This window comes from Lagenorhynchus albirostris, chromosome 6, assembly GCF_949774975.1.
Source record: "Lagenorhynchus albirostris chromosome 6, mLagAlb1.1, whole genome shotgun sequence".
In the NCBI taxonomy this organism is placed as follows: Eukaryota; Metazoa; Chordata; class Mammalia; order Artiodactyla; family Delphinidae; genus Lagenorhynchus; species Lagenorhynchus albirostris.
Window position 1 is genome coordinate 115,556,725 of NC_083100.1, and position 16,992 is coordinate 115,573,716.

A 16,992-nucleotide genomic window follows, 5' to 3' on the forward strand; every position below is an offset into this window, starting at 1 on the left:
ACTCCACGCCGATGCTGGGGACCCTAGCCCCAGCCGCCCGTGAGGTGGGGCTCCAGAGGCTCACAGCACCCAGGCCTCCGCCCCGCCGGCCCCCCAGCGCTCTCAACAAACACACGACGTCAAGGCGACAAAGACCGTGAGCCCAGGCAACAGGGAAACCACTGGTGGTCTTCTTTAGGATTCCGATCTCAAACCTGGGACACGAGGGTGGACAGAAGGGACAGCGGGCAGTGCCCTCTCCTCCGGGGCCCTCTCTGGGCGCCAGGCACCCCAGCAGGCCGCGCTTCCCACCCCCAGGGGAATCGGAGAGAGCAGCACGGGCCCATTTTACAGATGGGGAAACCGAGGTATAGATTGGTCACACTTGCCCGGCCACGACACAGGGGGCCTGAGCTAGGCTGTCTCTGAAGGTCACGACCTACTCTGTGCCAGGTCCTCTCAGCAAAGAGTCACGGTGGCCCAAGCCTGTCTTGAGGGACCCCGGTTGTCGGTGGGACGGAGTCCAACAGGGCGGGGGGGGGGCTATGGTGGACAGAAGCTCATGGCCTCTCACCCGTCCCCGGCCCTGCAAACACTGCCCATCTGCCAGGCAGAGGCTGGGGTGGGGGGCTCGGCCAGGGGTCCTGCTGGCCTCTTCCTATCCATACCCGACACCCAGGTTTCCCTTTCGGGGCCCAGGCCGGGGCAGCACAGGATGTCAGACCCCAGTCAGGTGAGCTCTGCCCGGCTCTGCCTGGCAAACGGACTCCAGGACCCCTTCCTTTTACACCTTCCACAGAATCGGGGGACTTCTCCAGGGACCTCCTCAAGGAAGATTTTGACCCAGAGTTCCCGCGGCTAATTCCAAGGCCTGCCCCTACCTCGTGTCCCGTGCTGTCACTGTCATCAGCCAGGGTCCCCCCTCCTGGGAGGCCAGGAGGAAGAAGCCGGGGAGCCAAGGTCCAGCTGTCCAGGGAGTCTGGTCTTCCAGCCCATGACTGCCTCCTGCAAAGCCCAGGTCCCGGCCCTCCCGGCTCTCTGCGGGTAGGGGGCTGAGCGCTCAGCTCCAGGCTGCCCCCTGCCCGCACTTCTGCAACAAGAGCGAATTTCCCATGAACATACGTCTCCTTGATGTCCTGGCCTGTTCGGAGGTGGCAGGGATGAAGGGGTGGCCCAGCCACAGGGTGGAAAAACCACTCGGCTCTTAAAGGGGGCTAGCGGGAAGGAATTTCACAGGGGGGGAAATGTCTCAAAGTGCCAACCACTTGTAAGGAAGAAAGGATTCTTGTTCCAGGACGTTTCTGGGTCACCACTGCCCTACAGCGCAAGCTGCTGCCGGGAGCGTGCGCGGGCGTGTGCCTGGGAACAGGTGGGGTGGCTGTGTGGCAGTGTGGGTGCCTCGTGCGGCCTGGGGTCAGCCCCGGGAGAGGCCCCCGGCCCCTCACCCCGCCCTCTCCCTGGGGAGCGGACCCCGTGTCCCTGAGGAAGTCCAGCCCCAGCCCGAGGCCGCCGCTCTGGGCGGTGGAGGATGGCCTGTGGCTGGCCTGACGTGGAGCAGACATCTCAGAAAAGGCCTCCACACTAGAGCTGGGGCCAAGGCACGCTCCCCATGGCGGCGGCCTGTCAGCTTTACCCTGGTGGTGTGCACGGCAGGCGTCGGGGCAGGAGGGGCTGGGAGCCGGCTGGAGACTCAGCGGGCGTCGCACCAGGAGCTGCCAGTCGTGGGCACCGTCTGTGCGCAGGACCGAGGTGGAGGTGCTCGTTCCCACCTCGGGGACACGTGTGCAGGTTCAAGGCCGTGGCCCTGCCCGCCAGAGCCTGGCCCCCATGGCATCCTCCGACACCAGTGGAAACCATGGCTGAGTGTGTCCTCGGGGCTCAGCTGGCCCCGGCCTCCCCAGCCAGAACCACTCAGAGGTCCCAGCTGGGCCTGAGGGCAGGGTGGGGCAGGGGGCAGAGTGTCAGCCCCTCCACGTGCCCACCATCCTCTCCCTGGATAAAGTCGAGCCCCAGTCGATCGGAAAACACTCCCGCCTGACCCACGGAGGCAATCCTGTCTCTCAGGAACGCTCACCCAGCACCCGGGAACCCGGAGGGCTGCCAGACCGCACGGCCCCTCGCCGCGCACAGTGGGGCCGCAGCACGGAGGCTTCCAGCCGGGCCCGCACTCTAAGCTGGCGCTGCTGCTTCCGAGCGAGGCCTCCCCAGAGAGGCGCAAGAGGCCCCGTCTGGGCCCCATGACTCCCGGGCCAGCTCCCGAGCTACGGTATGTGCTTCTGTTGCAGGAAGAACGAACGGAAGGCAAATATTTAAAAAATAGTTTTCAGCTCTGGCACTAAATTTTCCACAACCCTGAGCTTCCTTTTTGCTGCACGTGGGACCGACCGGGCTGCCTCTGGGCGCCCTCTGACTGCCAGGATGCTAGCTGCATTCCTGGGATGGCCCTCCCTCAGTAAGTCGCTGCTCCCTGGGCAGGACTGGCGCCCCACCAGAGCACCGCCCCCCCCGAGGACTGGCTCCAGAATGATAACTGCCAAGCAGCTGTAGCCAGGGGTGTGCGTGGCACAGACGGGGCTCCAGGACACTCGGGTCTGCTGCCTGAGCACGGGACCTCTGGCGAGTCGCCTGACCTCTCCGTACCTCTGCTTCCCCACCGGTAACAGGAGAGCAGTGGAGCCACCTCTCGGCACACCTGGGACAGTACCTGTGCCCCCTGGTCCCCGCAAGCCAGGGCCAAGTACCCAGAGGCCGGCAGAGTGACTGGGGGTCCAGGGTGCACCGAGACTGGGGCAGAGCAGGGTGTGTGGGAAGGGACCCCGACCTGATGTCGCTTGGAGAAAACCAGAGTGAGGCCTGGCCGACGGATGGCAGAGTCGCCACCCGAGGGGCCAAGGCCCTTACACTGCCCCGGGAACTCGACGGGGGCTGCAAGTACAACCCAAGGGAGACGCCGGATGCCGCGACCCCCAGGCCTTCCCACACCTGGATGCCCGTCAGATACAGCTGGGCGCCCGTTGCAGACACGGCTGGGCGGCCCTGGAAGGGAGGGCTGGGGGCCAGGATTGAGGGCTCCATCAAAACCCACTAGAGGAATTTAAAAAGACTCAGAGGGGTCCACGCACAGAGCCCCGGGCGGGCAAGGCTGGGGTTTTCTGTGCTAGCTCAGCAGGCAAGAGCTGAGGGGACCTCTGAGTGGTTCTGGCTGGGGAGGCTGGGGCCAGCTGAGCCCCGAGGACACACTCTGCCACGGCCTTGAACCTGGGGGAGGCCAGCGACCAAGCGCCACACACGGCGCAGGCCACCGCCCCCAGGCTCCGCGCTGACACACCGACCCTCCAAAGAGCACTTCCTCTGGCAGAGACCCGAAACAGCTCACGTGACGCGCCGCCGCACGGCTCTGCAGGAGGCCGCCACCCCCGCCCGCCAGCCCGTCTCCGGCCCACACTGGGGCCAGTCAGCGCCCCCAGCAGCTCCGGGACGGCCCCTCCACGGCCGGCACCACCTCAGGCCTCCACTGGCCTGATCAGCAGAGGGACAGGTGACCAAAGACAGCAGGGCTCAGGCTGGGGCTCCCTCAGCCTTGCCGGGCGATCATGGCCCCCGCCCCGCTGCCTGGGGGGTCCCTCGGCCCGTGGGGAGCTGTGTCAACTCCCCTGCGCCCAGAGAGGGTCTCGTGGGAAGCGCTGGCCCTGAGGACGGCTACTGCGGGGTGAGGGGCCCAAGGCGCCGGCTGTCAGCCTCGGCTGCTGGAGTGTTCTGTGGCTCGGGTGGGCCAAGGGGGCGAGGGGCCCCATCCGCGCGCGTGTCCTGGGCCTCTGCGGGCCCGGCGGGCATGCCGTGCCCCGTGGCGAGTCCCGCCTGACGCCTGCCGGGCCCCCTTTCGAGCCGATGCTTGAGGACAGGGGCCTGCTCCTGCCCGGGGGAGGCCGCCACCAATCCCGCTGCCTGCCTTTGACCCACTTGGCTGAAACGTGACTGCCTCCGATTTGATAAAAACGATGTTTCCCGCTGGGCGCTCTGCCAGCCAAGCTTCCAGGAAGCAAAGGAACACAGCTCTCCTCCCAGGCCTGGGCTTTCTGACTGCGGGATGCTGGTTTGAAAGCAGGGCTCGGGAGGCCCTCAACTTCTGCAGGGTCCGCGCCGTGGGCCACCGAGCAGCCTCCCGTCTGGACCTGCCTGAGCAAAACACGGTGCCCGGACCTGCTCGCCTGCCGACCCGCTCGCTGAGGGAACGGAGGGTGCTGGCATGTGCCCGAGCTGCGGCCTCTCCTGCGGGACACAGGTGCAGTGGCTAGGGGAAGAGCACCGTGGCAAGGCCGTGAGGCTGGGCAGGCGAGGCTGTGGTGCCCCGGGCAGGCGGGAAGTGTGCTCTCACGCCACGGCCCACCTGCCTCCCAGCTCCGCGCCTGCCCAGCGGGGCCCCTCCTCACAGGTGACATCAGAAACCTCCAAACCCCTGGGAGACCAACTGCTCCGCCTGCCCTAGTTCCACCTGCCTCGATCCCCTCCCCCCAGGGGAGTGACACGTCAGGCCTAATGGCTCGGCTGTTTCCGGCTGGCGGCCAGTCACGCAGCAGGGCCCCAAGGAGGAGGGGGTGGGTGGTCACTCGGGGCCTCCCCCGGGACCCTGTACCACCTTGGGCTGCTGGGAAAGCCCACCCTCCAAGCAGCCACGACCCCCTCCCGCGCAGGCAGGCAGCGTGGCGAGCTTGAACCCTACGCCCGGGTGACACCTGGCTCTGCCCTCCTGGGGGACCCTGCACGCTCCCTGTCATGGGGAGGGCCTAACAGGAAGCCTTGGGACCACAGGCAAGTATGAATCCCAGCTCTGCCACGTGTGACCGTGGCGACAAGTCACTTAGGCTCTTGGGGCCTCGGTTTCCTCCTCTGCCCAGCGGGGCCCTGACAGTGAGGTGGGAGTGAGGAAGGCCTGGCACCCGGTGTGGCTGTCGGTCACGGCCACTCATTGTTCCCAGACTGTGTCCTCCGGGCAAGGACACCTGCTCACCCCGCCCCCAGCACGGTGCACAGCACCCTGTAAGTGGGGCGCACGGAGATCGGAGCCTTCCCCAGCCCCTCCCTCCCCGGCCGTGGTCAGGTTCCCTAACAGGGAACGTGACCCAGGACTCGCAGAAAACCCTCGCTGCTCTGGGACGACACCCGACCCCGCTTCCTGTCGCACTGATGCAAACACAGAACCTCTGTGTTTGCAGGTCCTCGTTTTCCAAGGACACCAGCACTCCAGGGAAGTAAATATTTACACGTGAGCCTTGAAAGCTCGTAAGGCAGAGGGGCGATGCTCACCCGCTGCTCCAGGGCCACAAACGCGTGCTGTGTTTGTTCCTGGGGCCCTGGGAAGCCTGGCAGGAGCTAACTCTCAGACGGCCGGTGATTCACGGGTCACCCCTCCCAGGCCAGGTCGGGGAGGTGGTCTAGGGGCAAGCGCTGCAAATATGGGGCCAAGTGGGGCCTGGCGGGGGGGGGGGTTGCTGCGTTCCAAGGGTGCCCTGCCCCCACGTGACTTTCCAGGAGGATGCAGGAAGCTGGGTTCCAGAGGAGGGCCGTGCAGGGGTAAGCCCTGGGGGGTGACTGCAGGCGGGGGACCAGGCACCCGGCTGGGGCGTGACACACACAGGCAGGCCTCACTCTGGGAAAGCCCTGCCCAGATTTCCATCAGGAGGGGAAGGCAGGGCCCATGACTTTACGGCAGTGGGCCGCAGGCTCCGGTTTTCGCGGCAGGATCCTTTCTTCCAACTCAACAAACCAGGGCTGATGGCAGTGCAATGCGGCAGGGGGCCTGCCTACTTGTCTGGCTTTCTGGGCTTGTGCGGTTGCTGCCCTGGGCACTGCTCAGGGCTTCTGAGGAAGGCCCTGGGGGCGCTCCTGCTGCAGGGAGGATGGCCGGGCAGCCGGCCACCTGTCCGCTCATCCAACCTTGCGGGCCTCTGGCTGATCCCCCAGCACAAGGGCGTCCAGAGGGGTTCAGAGGTCAGCAGGCACGCTCCCGTCCCCCTGCACATGCACTTGGCTGAAGGGCAAAGGCATGCCTGGCCCACCCAGCCCGTCCCAGTACAGGCGCCGGTAAACCAAACGTCCAGACCCACAGGCAGGGGAAGGACGGTCAAGAGGAGTTGCCTGCCAAGCACACCGCGCACAGAACTTCATAGCAGGATACACAGAGAGGACAAGCCACCTCTCGGGGATAAACTGCCCAAAGACGTGAGCAGGTAAGTAAGCAGCTGGAGGAAACTTCGGCAGCCAGTAACCACACGACAGGATGCCCGTCTCACCCAGTCAGGGGAAAAGAAACATGTGCTAAGACCACAGCGGACCAGCTCACGGCTGCTGGCTCGGCAGAAATGGCAGCACCTGACAGGCCAAACGGTGGGGACCTCAGGCATGGCTGGGGCGGGTGTGTGTGTCTGTCTGTCCGTGTGTGTCTGTGCCAGTGGAGCCTGTCTGGAGAGCTCTGGCAGAGCTTAGGATGGGCAAGCCCCGTCACTATCACCTGGTCTGTGAAACATGCCTCCCCGTCTGCTCTCAGAACAAAGCCCAGGAAGAAAGATGTGTCTAGACAAACCCAGCAGTCAATGAATTAAACATGTGTGTCACGGACCAACACAGATAAATCTCAACAGCAAGGCCTAGCGAAGGAAGCGAGGAGTAGAAGGTCAAGTACAGTGTGTAACACCCAACGGTGCTGGGTGCTGTTCAAGGGATACACGTGTTGGCAGTGAGTGAAAGTATAAAAGAGGACGCAAGGAACGCAGTGGTGGGGAGGGGGAGGGGCGAGGTGCCGGGGGCTCAGCTCACGGCGCGCACCACGTGAGCGCACGAGCCTGCCTGCCGCTCCCCTCCCGTCGATGCCCGTGGGTGGGTGACCGCAGCCCAGGGCCGGGGCAGACGGGGGCCCAGGGAGGGGAGAGGAGTAAGGCTGTGGGACCCACCTGGCCTTGCTGCCCTTCCCTTCCTCACCACTGACTTCTTCTTGGTTGGGTCTCCAGGTCCTCAGAGGGGGAGGCGGACATGCTGCCCGCACAGCAGGACCAACCTGCACTGTCCCCACAGGCCCTGATTACAGGAAGGCAGGGGCCTTCTGGAGATCCAGGGAGCGAACAAGCCCTTTTGTCAAGTGGGCACAGGCGGGAAGGAACGGGGGTCCCCAGTGCCACAGCCTGGGGTGAGCAGAAGACCCCCATGGCCGCAACACAGCACACCCCAGGCCATCATGTTGGAAGGCCAGTGACGCTTGTGCCTAGACTCCCAGCTAAGTGCCTAGACTTCAGCTGCTGCCAGGGAAGTGCCCTGCTGACCCCTGAGCTGACCAACTCAGAGTGGGGACAGAAGCCGAGCTCCCAGCTGGCTCTGAAGGGCTCTGCCCTGTCCCCGGAGAGAGGGGAGGCACTGTAGCCTCTTGTAAAAAAAAAAAAGAGTGCCCAGCAGCAAGGCATAATTGCAAGCTCTCACCTTTGAGACAGGCGCTGTCCCCACGCCCATTTCACAAATGGGAAAACCGAGGCCCACAAGTCACAGAGCTCGCAGGTGGCAGAACCGGGGTTCAACCCGGCTGGTGCGGCTCCACATCTGGGCCCCCTCCCCTGCTCTGCCACCACCCCTGGTACAGAGACAGCAGGGCCTGGCTGCCCACCGCTTCTGCTCCCTCACTGCTGGCCGGCCCAGAGATGACCTCTGTCCTCCCTTGTCATCGAGGGTGGAGAGAACCTTACCGAGCTGACCACCTGCCGGGGTCCGGCACGTCCCCCGAGTCCTCCCACGGCTCTACAAGGCAGGTCGAGAAAATGTGGCTCAGAGTATCACGCGTATACAGGTGGGGTGCATCAGGGAACAGGGAACCCAGACGGGGCTGGCTCAGGAGCTCAGGTGTCCACCCTGGAGCATCAGGCCTGCAGAGAGGCTGGGGTCCCAGCTCCTGCCTGTGACCAAGGTGGGGGGGTCCCCCGCACCACTGACTTCCTTCAACTCTACAGCTTTGTAAACAATTAACTCCAGAGTTTTCATTTCTCTAGTTCCTACCGTTCCAGATGATTACTGATTTGCTCTGATGCCCCACCCCCTACCCCGACCCCGGGGCCTTTTACCCATGTAACAGAGGCTCATAGGCGGCCGGGAGGCCAGACTCTCTCACAGTGCTCCAGGCCACCCACCCCCCCCCCCCCGCCACTCTGCGCTGAGGGAAGCTGCTGATAGCTGCCCCCATACAGGTGAGGACCAGGCCCCACCCCTGGGCAGTGAGGCCGGCGCTCACCCCTGGACTGCAGAATTCTACGGGGTTACGACGAGTGGCCACGGCTCCAACAGGACACGGACACAAACTGGGGCTGGAGGGCCCAGGAAGTCACAGGAGGTCATGGGTAACAGGACACTGGGCTCCTCCACAGAACCGAATGACAAGCTCCATACCCCCATTTTAGAGATGGGGAAACTGAGGCTCAGAGGGCTGTTTCTCTGTGCCCACGAGACCCACTGGCTCCAGACACGAGGTGAGAGAGGCTGCTGGGGCTCCTCTCTCCTCCTCTGGTTCCCAGTCGGGCCTGCTGGGGCCCAGAGCTGCTGCCTGGGCTCCTCGGAAGGAACCCAAGAGGCCAAGTCCCCACGCGCCTCCGCCCTGCCCCGGAGCCTGAGCCCGGGCACCCAGAGAGGGCCCAGGAGCTCCTGTGCAGGCCTTGCAGAACTCGGGGTATGTCGGTCCCTGCAGGCAGCCCCTGGTAAGCCAAGGCCCCAGAGCCTGGGTGCTCGGCTGAGCGAGTGAACAGACCAACAGCTAGGGCGGGGCGGGGCCTCCAAACAGTCCAGCTGTCCCGGAGGAGCCTCGAGAGACACGGACGCAGACAGCGCTGCAGGGAAAGGCCGCCGGCCAGCCGCGGGGCTGTGTGTCCTCGGCAAAGCTGCCAGCACCCGCAGAGCCGGCTGGGGGCCTGGCCGGGGGCCTCGCTGGCAGTGGGATAGCAGGGCTGCCCTGGCTGGTTTCTGCTCCCCCGTCAAGGAAGGGAGACCCCAGGTTTAAACCAAGGCTGGGGTAGGATGTGTGCGGTCTCCAGTGGCTGGACGCCTCCTCCACGGCCGCCCCCCCTGCTGACCCTGATGCCCTCCAACAGTGCCCACCCGGGTCCGGCAGCCTGGGAGCAGCTTGTTAGCTCTCCGGTGTGTGGATGTGGCCACGCAATGCTTTTCCAAAATAACAGGGACTGGAAGCTGGGGACTTGGGACAACACCACACCAGGAAGGGGACATTTTACCAGGAAGGGGAGGAACAGAGAGATAAGGCCACAAGTCCCACGGCCAGAAAGTGACAGGCCTGCCTTCGGGGACAGACTGGACATCCTGGCCTCTGGGAGGGCCCTTGTCCACGCACACTGCCCCCCTGTCCCCACTGCCCTCTTGTTACCATTTGTCCCTGTGACTGGCCGCGGGTCTCAGACGGCGCGAGTCACCGTGGTTCCAGAGCGCTGCTTCCCGTCTCTACTCCTACGGATCCTGCAAAACCCCACGCGGAGGTGCCTCTTCCAAATCCCTCTGAGGCCACAGGTCACACCTCCTGCCGTCACCACTCGCGTGCCTGCCTGTTTTTGTGCTTAGGACCTTTTTTCTGCATAACATCCTCCCCACCCCCCAAAAAAAACAACCCCAAACCAAACTGACAGCAAAAATGTAACAGGAAGAGAAACAGCTGCTGAGTTCTGGAAAAGGCAGGAGTAAGAGCGTTGAGAGATGGAGACCCTGCAAATGCACCTGCCTACCTGCGAGTGCTGGCCACCGAGGCCAAAGGACGGGCCCGAGGACGAGAGCGGGTCGGCCACGAGACGCATCCACACGGCTGTAAGTGCCCACCAGGGAGACCCCCTGTCAGACGTGCCCCCTTCCCTTCCCGTCCTCCCCGCAGACCAGCTGAATCACGTCCTGGCCTGAATTCCACAGCCCTTCCGGCAGGGCTGGGGGTGGGGCTGGCAGCTGCAGGACCAGGACCACCTGAGAAGGACCCGGTCACCCAGGAGAGGCGGCAGGAGGTGCCGGCCCTGCTGTGCCGGCAGCCCCCGAGCCTCGCCTGCTCTGGGCTGTCAGCAGCGCCGACGCCCCCCGCAGCCCCTCCTGCGCTGCCCTGCCAGAGCCAGGAGGGCGTGGCCCGAGTCCCGTCTTGCTACCGCAGGGGCGAAGACTGCCAGATGTTCTCCAATACACCGGCTACCCAGATCTGCACGTGAAACCGCCTGTGTCCGCCCAAGGTCTCGGGAGCCCTTCTGCCCCAGGCGGGACAGACGCAACGGCTGGTGGCTGTGGCGGTTCTCACCAAGGTTGGTCTTCCCAGCTGGGGGCACCAAGGGGGAGGGCACACGGGCCATAGGACAGACAGACGTCAGGATATCAGCTTCCTAACTTTTCTGGGCCTTGACCTCCTTGAGGGGAAAACGGGGACAACTATCACACGTGCTTTGTGGAAGTAGGGAGGGGGAAATGAGATAGCCCATTCCAAGTACCCGCGGAGCGCTCAGGGGACAAGAGCCAACCTCCCGTCTGCACCCTTCCCTTTGTGACCCTGGCTCTCCCAACTCAGGCCCCCACGGCCACTCACCCCTCCCCTTTGGCCCCAGATGGCAGAGAACTGCACCTCCGCTCTGGGCAGGGGTGAAATGCACACATCTGTGACCAGACGGGCCGGCATTCAGGGTGGCTGGGTACAGCCCTGTCCACCCCCTCCAAAGTGACGGGCCACCCTCCAGGGTGCACTTGTCAGGCGGGACTTTTCAATAAAAACCAGATACAGACAGTTTGCTCGCTGAAGAAAATAAACTCTTTAAACCCAGAACAATATTGAATACCAACGAGGTGAGTACTCAAATACCATACTTGGTTACAAAATAAGGTGTAAAGTAATTTAATATTTACATTGAGAGCATTTAAACATTCAGACCATTCCACTCAGAAATTCCACACCCAGGAATTTCCAAAGGAAGACAGGGGTATGCAAAAATACTTTATGTACAAGGATGTCCACTGTACCGTTACTTACAGGAAGCAGGAATGGGAAATCTGCCCATTCAACACCAGAGGAGAACCAACTATGGTGCACCCAGAGGTGAGTCACCTGTAGCCACTAAATTATTGATTTTAATGCCACAGAATAACATCTGTAGACAGTTTACGTTATAGCTCCAATTATAATAAAAAGAAAAGGTACGCACAGAGAATACAGTAACTTTCCTTTTTTATACTTTACTGCCGATTATCTACTACAGTCATCACTTCATAACAAAAATGGAAAGAATATGAAACGAAAAGACTCAGGGTCCCTTAAGGATGACAAAGCCAGGTCCCCGCTGATGGCCTGCCACTCTCCCAGGGCAGCAGCCAAACCTCTCAGTCCTGCCACTGAGAAAGAGACCCTGACTGATTCCACGAAGACCAGGGGCTTCACCAGCCCCCGGGCCCCAGGGCTGGGAGCTGCACCCACCGGGAAGGCACACAAGCCCCTGCACCGTGTCCAGCCCACTCTGCAGTGCCCCGGGTTTTACAAGGGAAGCGCCTAGGAGGACAGGAAGCCCTGGTCTTGTAAGTTCTGTGGTGCTTTGAGGAGAACGTGCGCCGTAGAGCCTGATGATTTCACAAACCAGGGCCTCATTTAAACTGATCGCCGGTAAGTCATTTGAAAGTTTGTCTTCTCACGCGTTTGCTTGAAAAGAAGAGGTTTTTTGGTTGTTTGTTCATGCTTAAAGAAAATCTAACTCTGAGTTTCTTGACCTTAGATTCCTTCCGTCTCAACCCAAGACCTCTCCGGGTGATTCCTTCAGGTGGCCGGGCCCTGTTCACTGGTCCCTGTCATGTGCTCTGGGTAACATCTGCCCCACTGCAGGCAGATGCAGGTTTTGTCCCTTAGTTGCACGTAAGGATGCGACTGTGAAGCCAAGTTGTCCGGTGCCATAGGGGTGCTCCAAGCTAACCTGGGCCCCCTGGCTGGGCCCACTGAGAAGCCCCTGAGGTTCTCTGGGACCAGCACTGCACTCAAGACTGTCCCTGAACCTGACTCACCACAGGACACATGGGGGAAGGGCACGCTGACTGCAGCTCCCGGAGAGGCTGCAGGACCAAGAGGTGAACGTTCTTGTTGGTGCCACATGTAGGCAGCACCTGTTCAGGCTCCGGCCAGTGCCAACATGCCATGGACATGCCAGGATGGCAGATGGAGAGTGGCCAAGGGCACCTAAGGCAACGGGGAGCTATCTGGGAAGGCTTCCTGAAGGAAGGGGCAGCAAAACTGGGGCTGAAGGGACAGGAGCAGCTGGCTGCACCAGCAGATTTCTGAAACCAGACGGGACTCGGGATGGTGGAGGGAGGGTGTGCGACCAGAGTGAGGCTGCAGGACTGACACTAAGACTCCTTCCTCCTACAAGGAAGCACAGCCTCTGCCGGCTAAGATCAAGGATGCTGGGAGCCCACCTGCAGAGAGGACCCCATGAAGGTGGCCCGGGAGCCATACTCAGGTCCCAAATGCCCTCTGCGGCTTCAGATGAAGCCTACACGATTTTAGGGACGTTTCCAGGGCAACCGAGGCAAGACCCTAACCGTGTCTCCTCTTCCATCTCTTTCAGGCGGACGGGAAGAGGAAGGAGGGACGTTTTGGACCTTAGGAGCACCATCCCGACCCTACGAGGTGAATGGCAGCGTGGGGCACTTGGCACACTCTAACCAAAGTGGCCCTTGGCAACGGTCGGCCGCCTGCCTGAGGCCAGGCCTCCCTGGGGGCCTTACAAGCATTCCTAGCAGATGCCAGCAGGTGTGGCAGCTCCCTTGCTGGACACAGGACGAAACAGGGACCTGCCAGTGCTTTGCTCACACACCTGCTCCTCTGTTCCACACCAGGAAGCACTCACAGATGCTGCAAGTTCCAAACCATATTCCAGCAAAAGGTTGGAAACCTGTCCATCTCCATTTGTCTCCTCGATGCGTGCCCATCTCAGAACTACCCCGGCTGACGTGGCTGGGCGGGGAAGCACGGGAGCCGTGAAAACCCTCACTTCCCCGCACCGCAGGCCCCAAAGCCCTGTGGACGCCAGCACCAAGAGCTGGGAGAGGCTCGGTGGAGAGATTCTAGAAGCATACCTCACAGCGGGAAGACATTCGCCCCCCCACCCCGACCCCCCAAGCTGGCTGGCCCTGGGGACCGGAGAGGAGGAAAAAAGGGCTCTTGCCCAGGCCCAGCCCCCAAAGTACCATGTCACTCCTCAGTTCACCAGCCAGGCGGCCGCTCGGACACCACAGGACCATGGGGAGGGCCGGAAGGAGGGCAAGGGCGACACTCGAGTCTCCTGAAACCAGGCACCACCCGACAGCAGGCATCCCATGGGGGCTGGGCACTGCCACCGTCCCTCTGGGTGCTGGGTCCCTGGGCAGATGGGGGAGCTGCCTCCTGAACCCCCAGCGCTCTGGCCCAGCCCGACTAGGGGAGCACACAGGCTTGCAAACACACAAAGCCAAGACTACCCTGGCCCCTCCAGGAAGCTCATTAAAAATGCCATCAACCTGGCGCCTGGACCAGAACTGAAGGGAGAGGCGGGGAGAGTGACACGGAAGGCCGGCAAGGCTCTGTCACCTGCCTGGTGGCGCAGCCCACTCCTCGAGCCGGACGGCAGAGGGCGGGCCTCCCGAGAACCCTGGAAACCCCTCCTCCACGGCCGGCAGCTGCTGAGCTCAGCAACTTCCCCACCGCAGCAGGAGGGAGCCACGGCTGACCACGCATGCGGACCACGCGGACCACGCACGGAGTCTTCCACCCCTGCCACACGCACCCGCCCTCGTGCAGCACCCGGAGGCCCTGGCTGCTTCCCCGTTTCCTCCGTGCCTGTCTGTAGGGGCAGCGGGGCCTTCTGCTCTGGTGGACAGACTCTGGAGAAGGGACGCCAGGGGCCCTTCACCCTGGTGACCCAAAGAGAAAATCAGCCTCAGGAGGTGGGGCTGTAGGACGAGTGTCCTGGTGGCACACGAGGGTCAAGGCCACGTCTGCTGGCAAGCCTGACTCAGGCCCCTCGGCAGCGCCTAGAGCGAGGTCTGCACCCTCTCCTCTCCGGGCTCTCGCTACCTAATTGCCTTTGGCAGACAGGACCGTTTCGCCCTCCACACCCCGACTCCTGCAGGCAGAGAGGTGCCCACCTGGGCTTATGTGGGTTGCTTAGTGCCCAGTTCCGGGGGCTTGCAGCCCTGGTGGGCAGAGGATAGATGGGCAAGTGGCTGCAAGCCCCCAGGCCCAGCCCAGTCTAGCACAGAGTGGCAGGACCCCGGGGAGTGAGGGGGTGAGGGGATGGTACAAGGCCAGCAAAGTGCATCTATGCAGATCAGGCCAAGTGCTGGGCAGGAAGCAATGCTTCAAGGGCCCCTGGACAGGCCGACTGGTGGCCATGTAGCCTTAAGGCACCCAGCACATCACATCTCAGGCTGGGAGCTGCTGTTGGTGCGGGGACAGCCAAGGGAAAGTGGGAAGACACTCCCCCCCGCCCCCGCAGCTCCATGGCCCCAATTTCCTAACCACCTGGGAAAGACAACAGTAGAAGGACTGAAAGGCCGAGCAGGGAGAGCTCCGAGCTGGCCAGATACCAAAGCTTCATCACCCAAACACACCGAGACCTTGCACCTTCGACCCAGGAGTGCTGATGAACTCAGCTACACGGGTCACACAGCTCCCCAACGCCCATCTTGCCCGTGAACGCACTCTTGAGGCAAACGAGGAAGATAAACAAAAGGCTGGCAAGAAGACCTCCTTTCTGGACCTTCCCAGCCCAGGCATCTCAGGGAGAAGGCCCCGCAGGGCACCCACGTGAACAGGAGAAAAAGGTTCCCAAGTTTAACCCTTGGAAACCCAGCACCGTGGGGAGAGAGAGTGTGTTTCTGGCTACAAAGCGCTTCCCTGGAGAGCTGTCCCCCAACAAAGGTCAGCCCTGTGCTCCCAACCTCCACAGTAATGGGGGCCCCAGGGAAGGCACCTGGCTGCATAGGTGCCCCCAGCCAGCTCAGCTCCCCCCAACCTGCCCTAGACCTCCGTCTGCTCTTCTTTCAGAGCGAGCCTGCGCCTGGTTCTGGCCCAACTCGCAGGGGCAGGCAGCACTGCCTTCTCCCTGCCCCCAGCCCCAGGGGACACTCGGGCCTTTGTTCTACCTGCACACTTGGGCACGGCAGAGCCAGCCCCCTTCCCTGGCAGCTCCTCCCCAGCTCTCGAGGCAGGCTGGCGGGCCGGGGGCCCCGCAGGTGCAGGGGGAGAGGCACCTCACTTCTCTCACTTCCGATTTGGGCGTGAGAGCGGCGCAGGAGAGCAAGCACTCCAGGTGGGTTACACTCGCACAGGAACCCGTCTTCCCGCCCGACGACACAGGCCAGCCTGGACCCAGAGCTGGGTCACGATAGGTGACGGGCCGCGGGCAGGGGACGGTGACCCCGGGAAGCCCAGGCTCCGCGCAGCCCGCCGGGTGGTGGGGAAAAGTAAAGAGGCACAGAGGAGGAGGTGAGAGCGGGATTCGAGCGGCGGGCCGCGGCGGACCAACTGGGGGCTCGGACGCCCTGAGATCAGGAGGGGGTCCAGAAGGGCCGCGGCGAGTGGGGTCCCCAAGAGGGCAGGATAAGAGGGCAGGGAGCGAGGGTGGGCGCAGGTCCGCCCGGCGAGGGCCGGGCCCGGGGGAGCGGCCGCGAGCAGGCGCCCCGCCGTCCCGGGCCGACGGCGCGGCCGGCTGCGGGCGCTCACCTGGGCGTGCGCAGCGCGGCGGGGTCGCGGCGGTCCAGCACGCCGGGCACGCAGTTGGTGAGCTCGGTCCAGTCGGCGTGCAGCCCGCAGCTCCAGCCCGTGGAGAAGCGGGAGAAGAGCCAGGTCTCGCGGCGGTTGGGCCGGTAGCAGGTGCACTTTTTCTGGCCGGGCCGGCAGTCGCAGGGCACCTCGAGGCGCACGTTCTGCACGAGGTGGCGGCCGAAGGTGGTGCCGCCCGTTTTCTGGATGTGCAGGAAGACGATCACGTCGTCGCCCTTCATGTCGAAGTGCAGCGAGCGCTCCAGCTCGCGCACCGGGAAGTAGTACTTCTTCTCGTAGTGCGGGTCGGGCGTGGGGAAGAGATCCAGGTCGTCGGGCGGCGCGCGGCCGCCGGGCGCGCCCAGGCTCAGTCCCGGGCCCGCGTACTGGTAGAGAATGAGCATAAAGCACGCCGAGCCCGCCACCACCAGCACGAACTTGCTGGCGCGCTCAACCATGGTCCTGCCGCCGGCGCGCCGCCGCCGCATGTGTCACCATCGCCGGCGGCCCGGGCGCGGGGCGCGGGGCCTGGAGAGCGGGGGGCACGGGCGCAGCTGCCTCTGCCGCCGCCGCCGCCGCCGCCGCCGCCCGCGCTCCGGCCCGGCTACTCGGCACCCAGGCCGCCCGCAGCGGCGCGGGCCCCGGCCCTGCGCGGCGCCATGGCTGCTCCTCGCCCGGGCCCCGCTCCGCGGCCCGATCCCGGCTCAGCTCCGGATCGGCTCCGGCCCGGTCCGCTCCCCCTGCGGCCCCTCGCCCGCCGGTCAGCTCCGCTCCGCGCCGCGCCGCGCCGAGAACGCTCTGCGCCGCCCCGCGCGCCGCCGCGTCTCCGCAGTCTGCCGCCGCCCCGCCCCGGCCCGCCCCCGGCCCGCCCCCGCCGCGCCTCTTGCCGTCGCCGCCCGCGTCGATCCGCGGCCCCGCCCCCAGAGCCCCGGGGCTGCAGGCCGGTACCTGGCCCCCGGACGCCGGTCTCCGGCCTTGAGGAGGCCGCTCCGAGGCGGGCAGCGAGGACTGGGAACTGACCTCTGTCCTCAGAGGCGTGGGGAGAGACTGGAGAAACGTGTAGTGGGGCGCGGACGGCCCTTCTGTGCTGGAGGGGCTCGCGGCGGCGGGTGCCTTGGGGCCTGGGTTCCCTTCACCGCTTCACGGGAGGGAAAGCCTTGGCTTTGCACGCTGGGCACTCTGAAGATCCGAACGCGAGGGGGCCCGGGCTGGATGGACTTGGTGGGATCTGGGGG

At 64.0% G+C, this 16,992-nt stretch overlaps 1 protein-coding gene across 9 annotated transcripts in view; it reads right to left on the reverse strand.

Annotated features, from left to right (window-relative positions):
• The window catches only part of HS6ST1 (heparan sulfate 6-O-sulfotransferase 1), a 42,677-nt gene extending 26,380 nt beyond the window's left edge, over positions 1–16,297 (reverse strand). For all 9 annotated transcript variants that reach the window (XR_009541206.1, XR_009541207.1, XR_009541208.1 and 6 more), the window contains exon 1: positions 15,719–16,297. Coding sequence is in view for 3 of the 9 variants with exons in the window: in XM_060153120.1 (XP_060009103.1) it covers positions 15,719–16,245 (527 nt within the window). In the remaining 6 variants the exon portion in view is untranslated. The remainder of the gene's footprint in view (positions 1–15,718) is intronic.
• Positions 16,298–16,992: the final 695 nt, after the last annotated feature.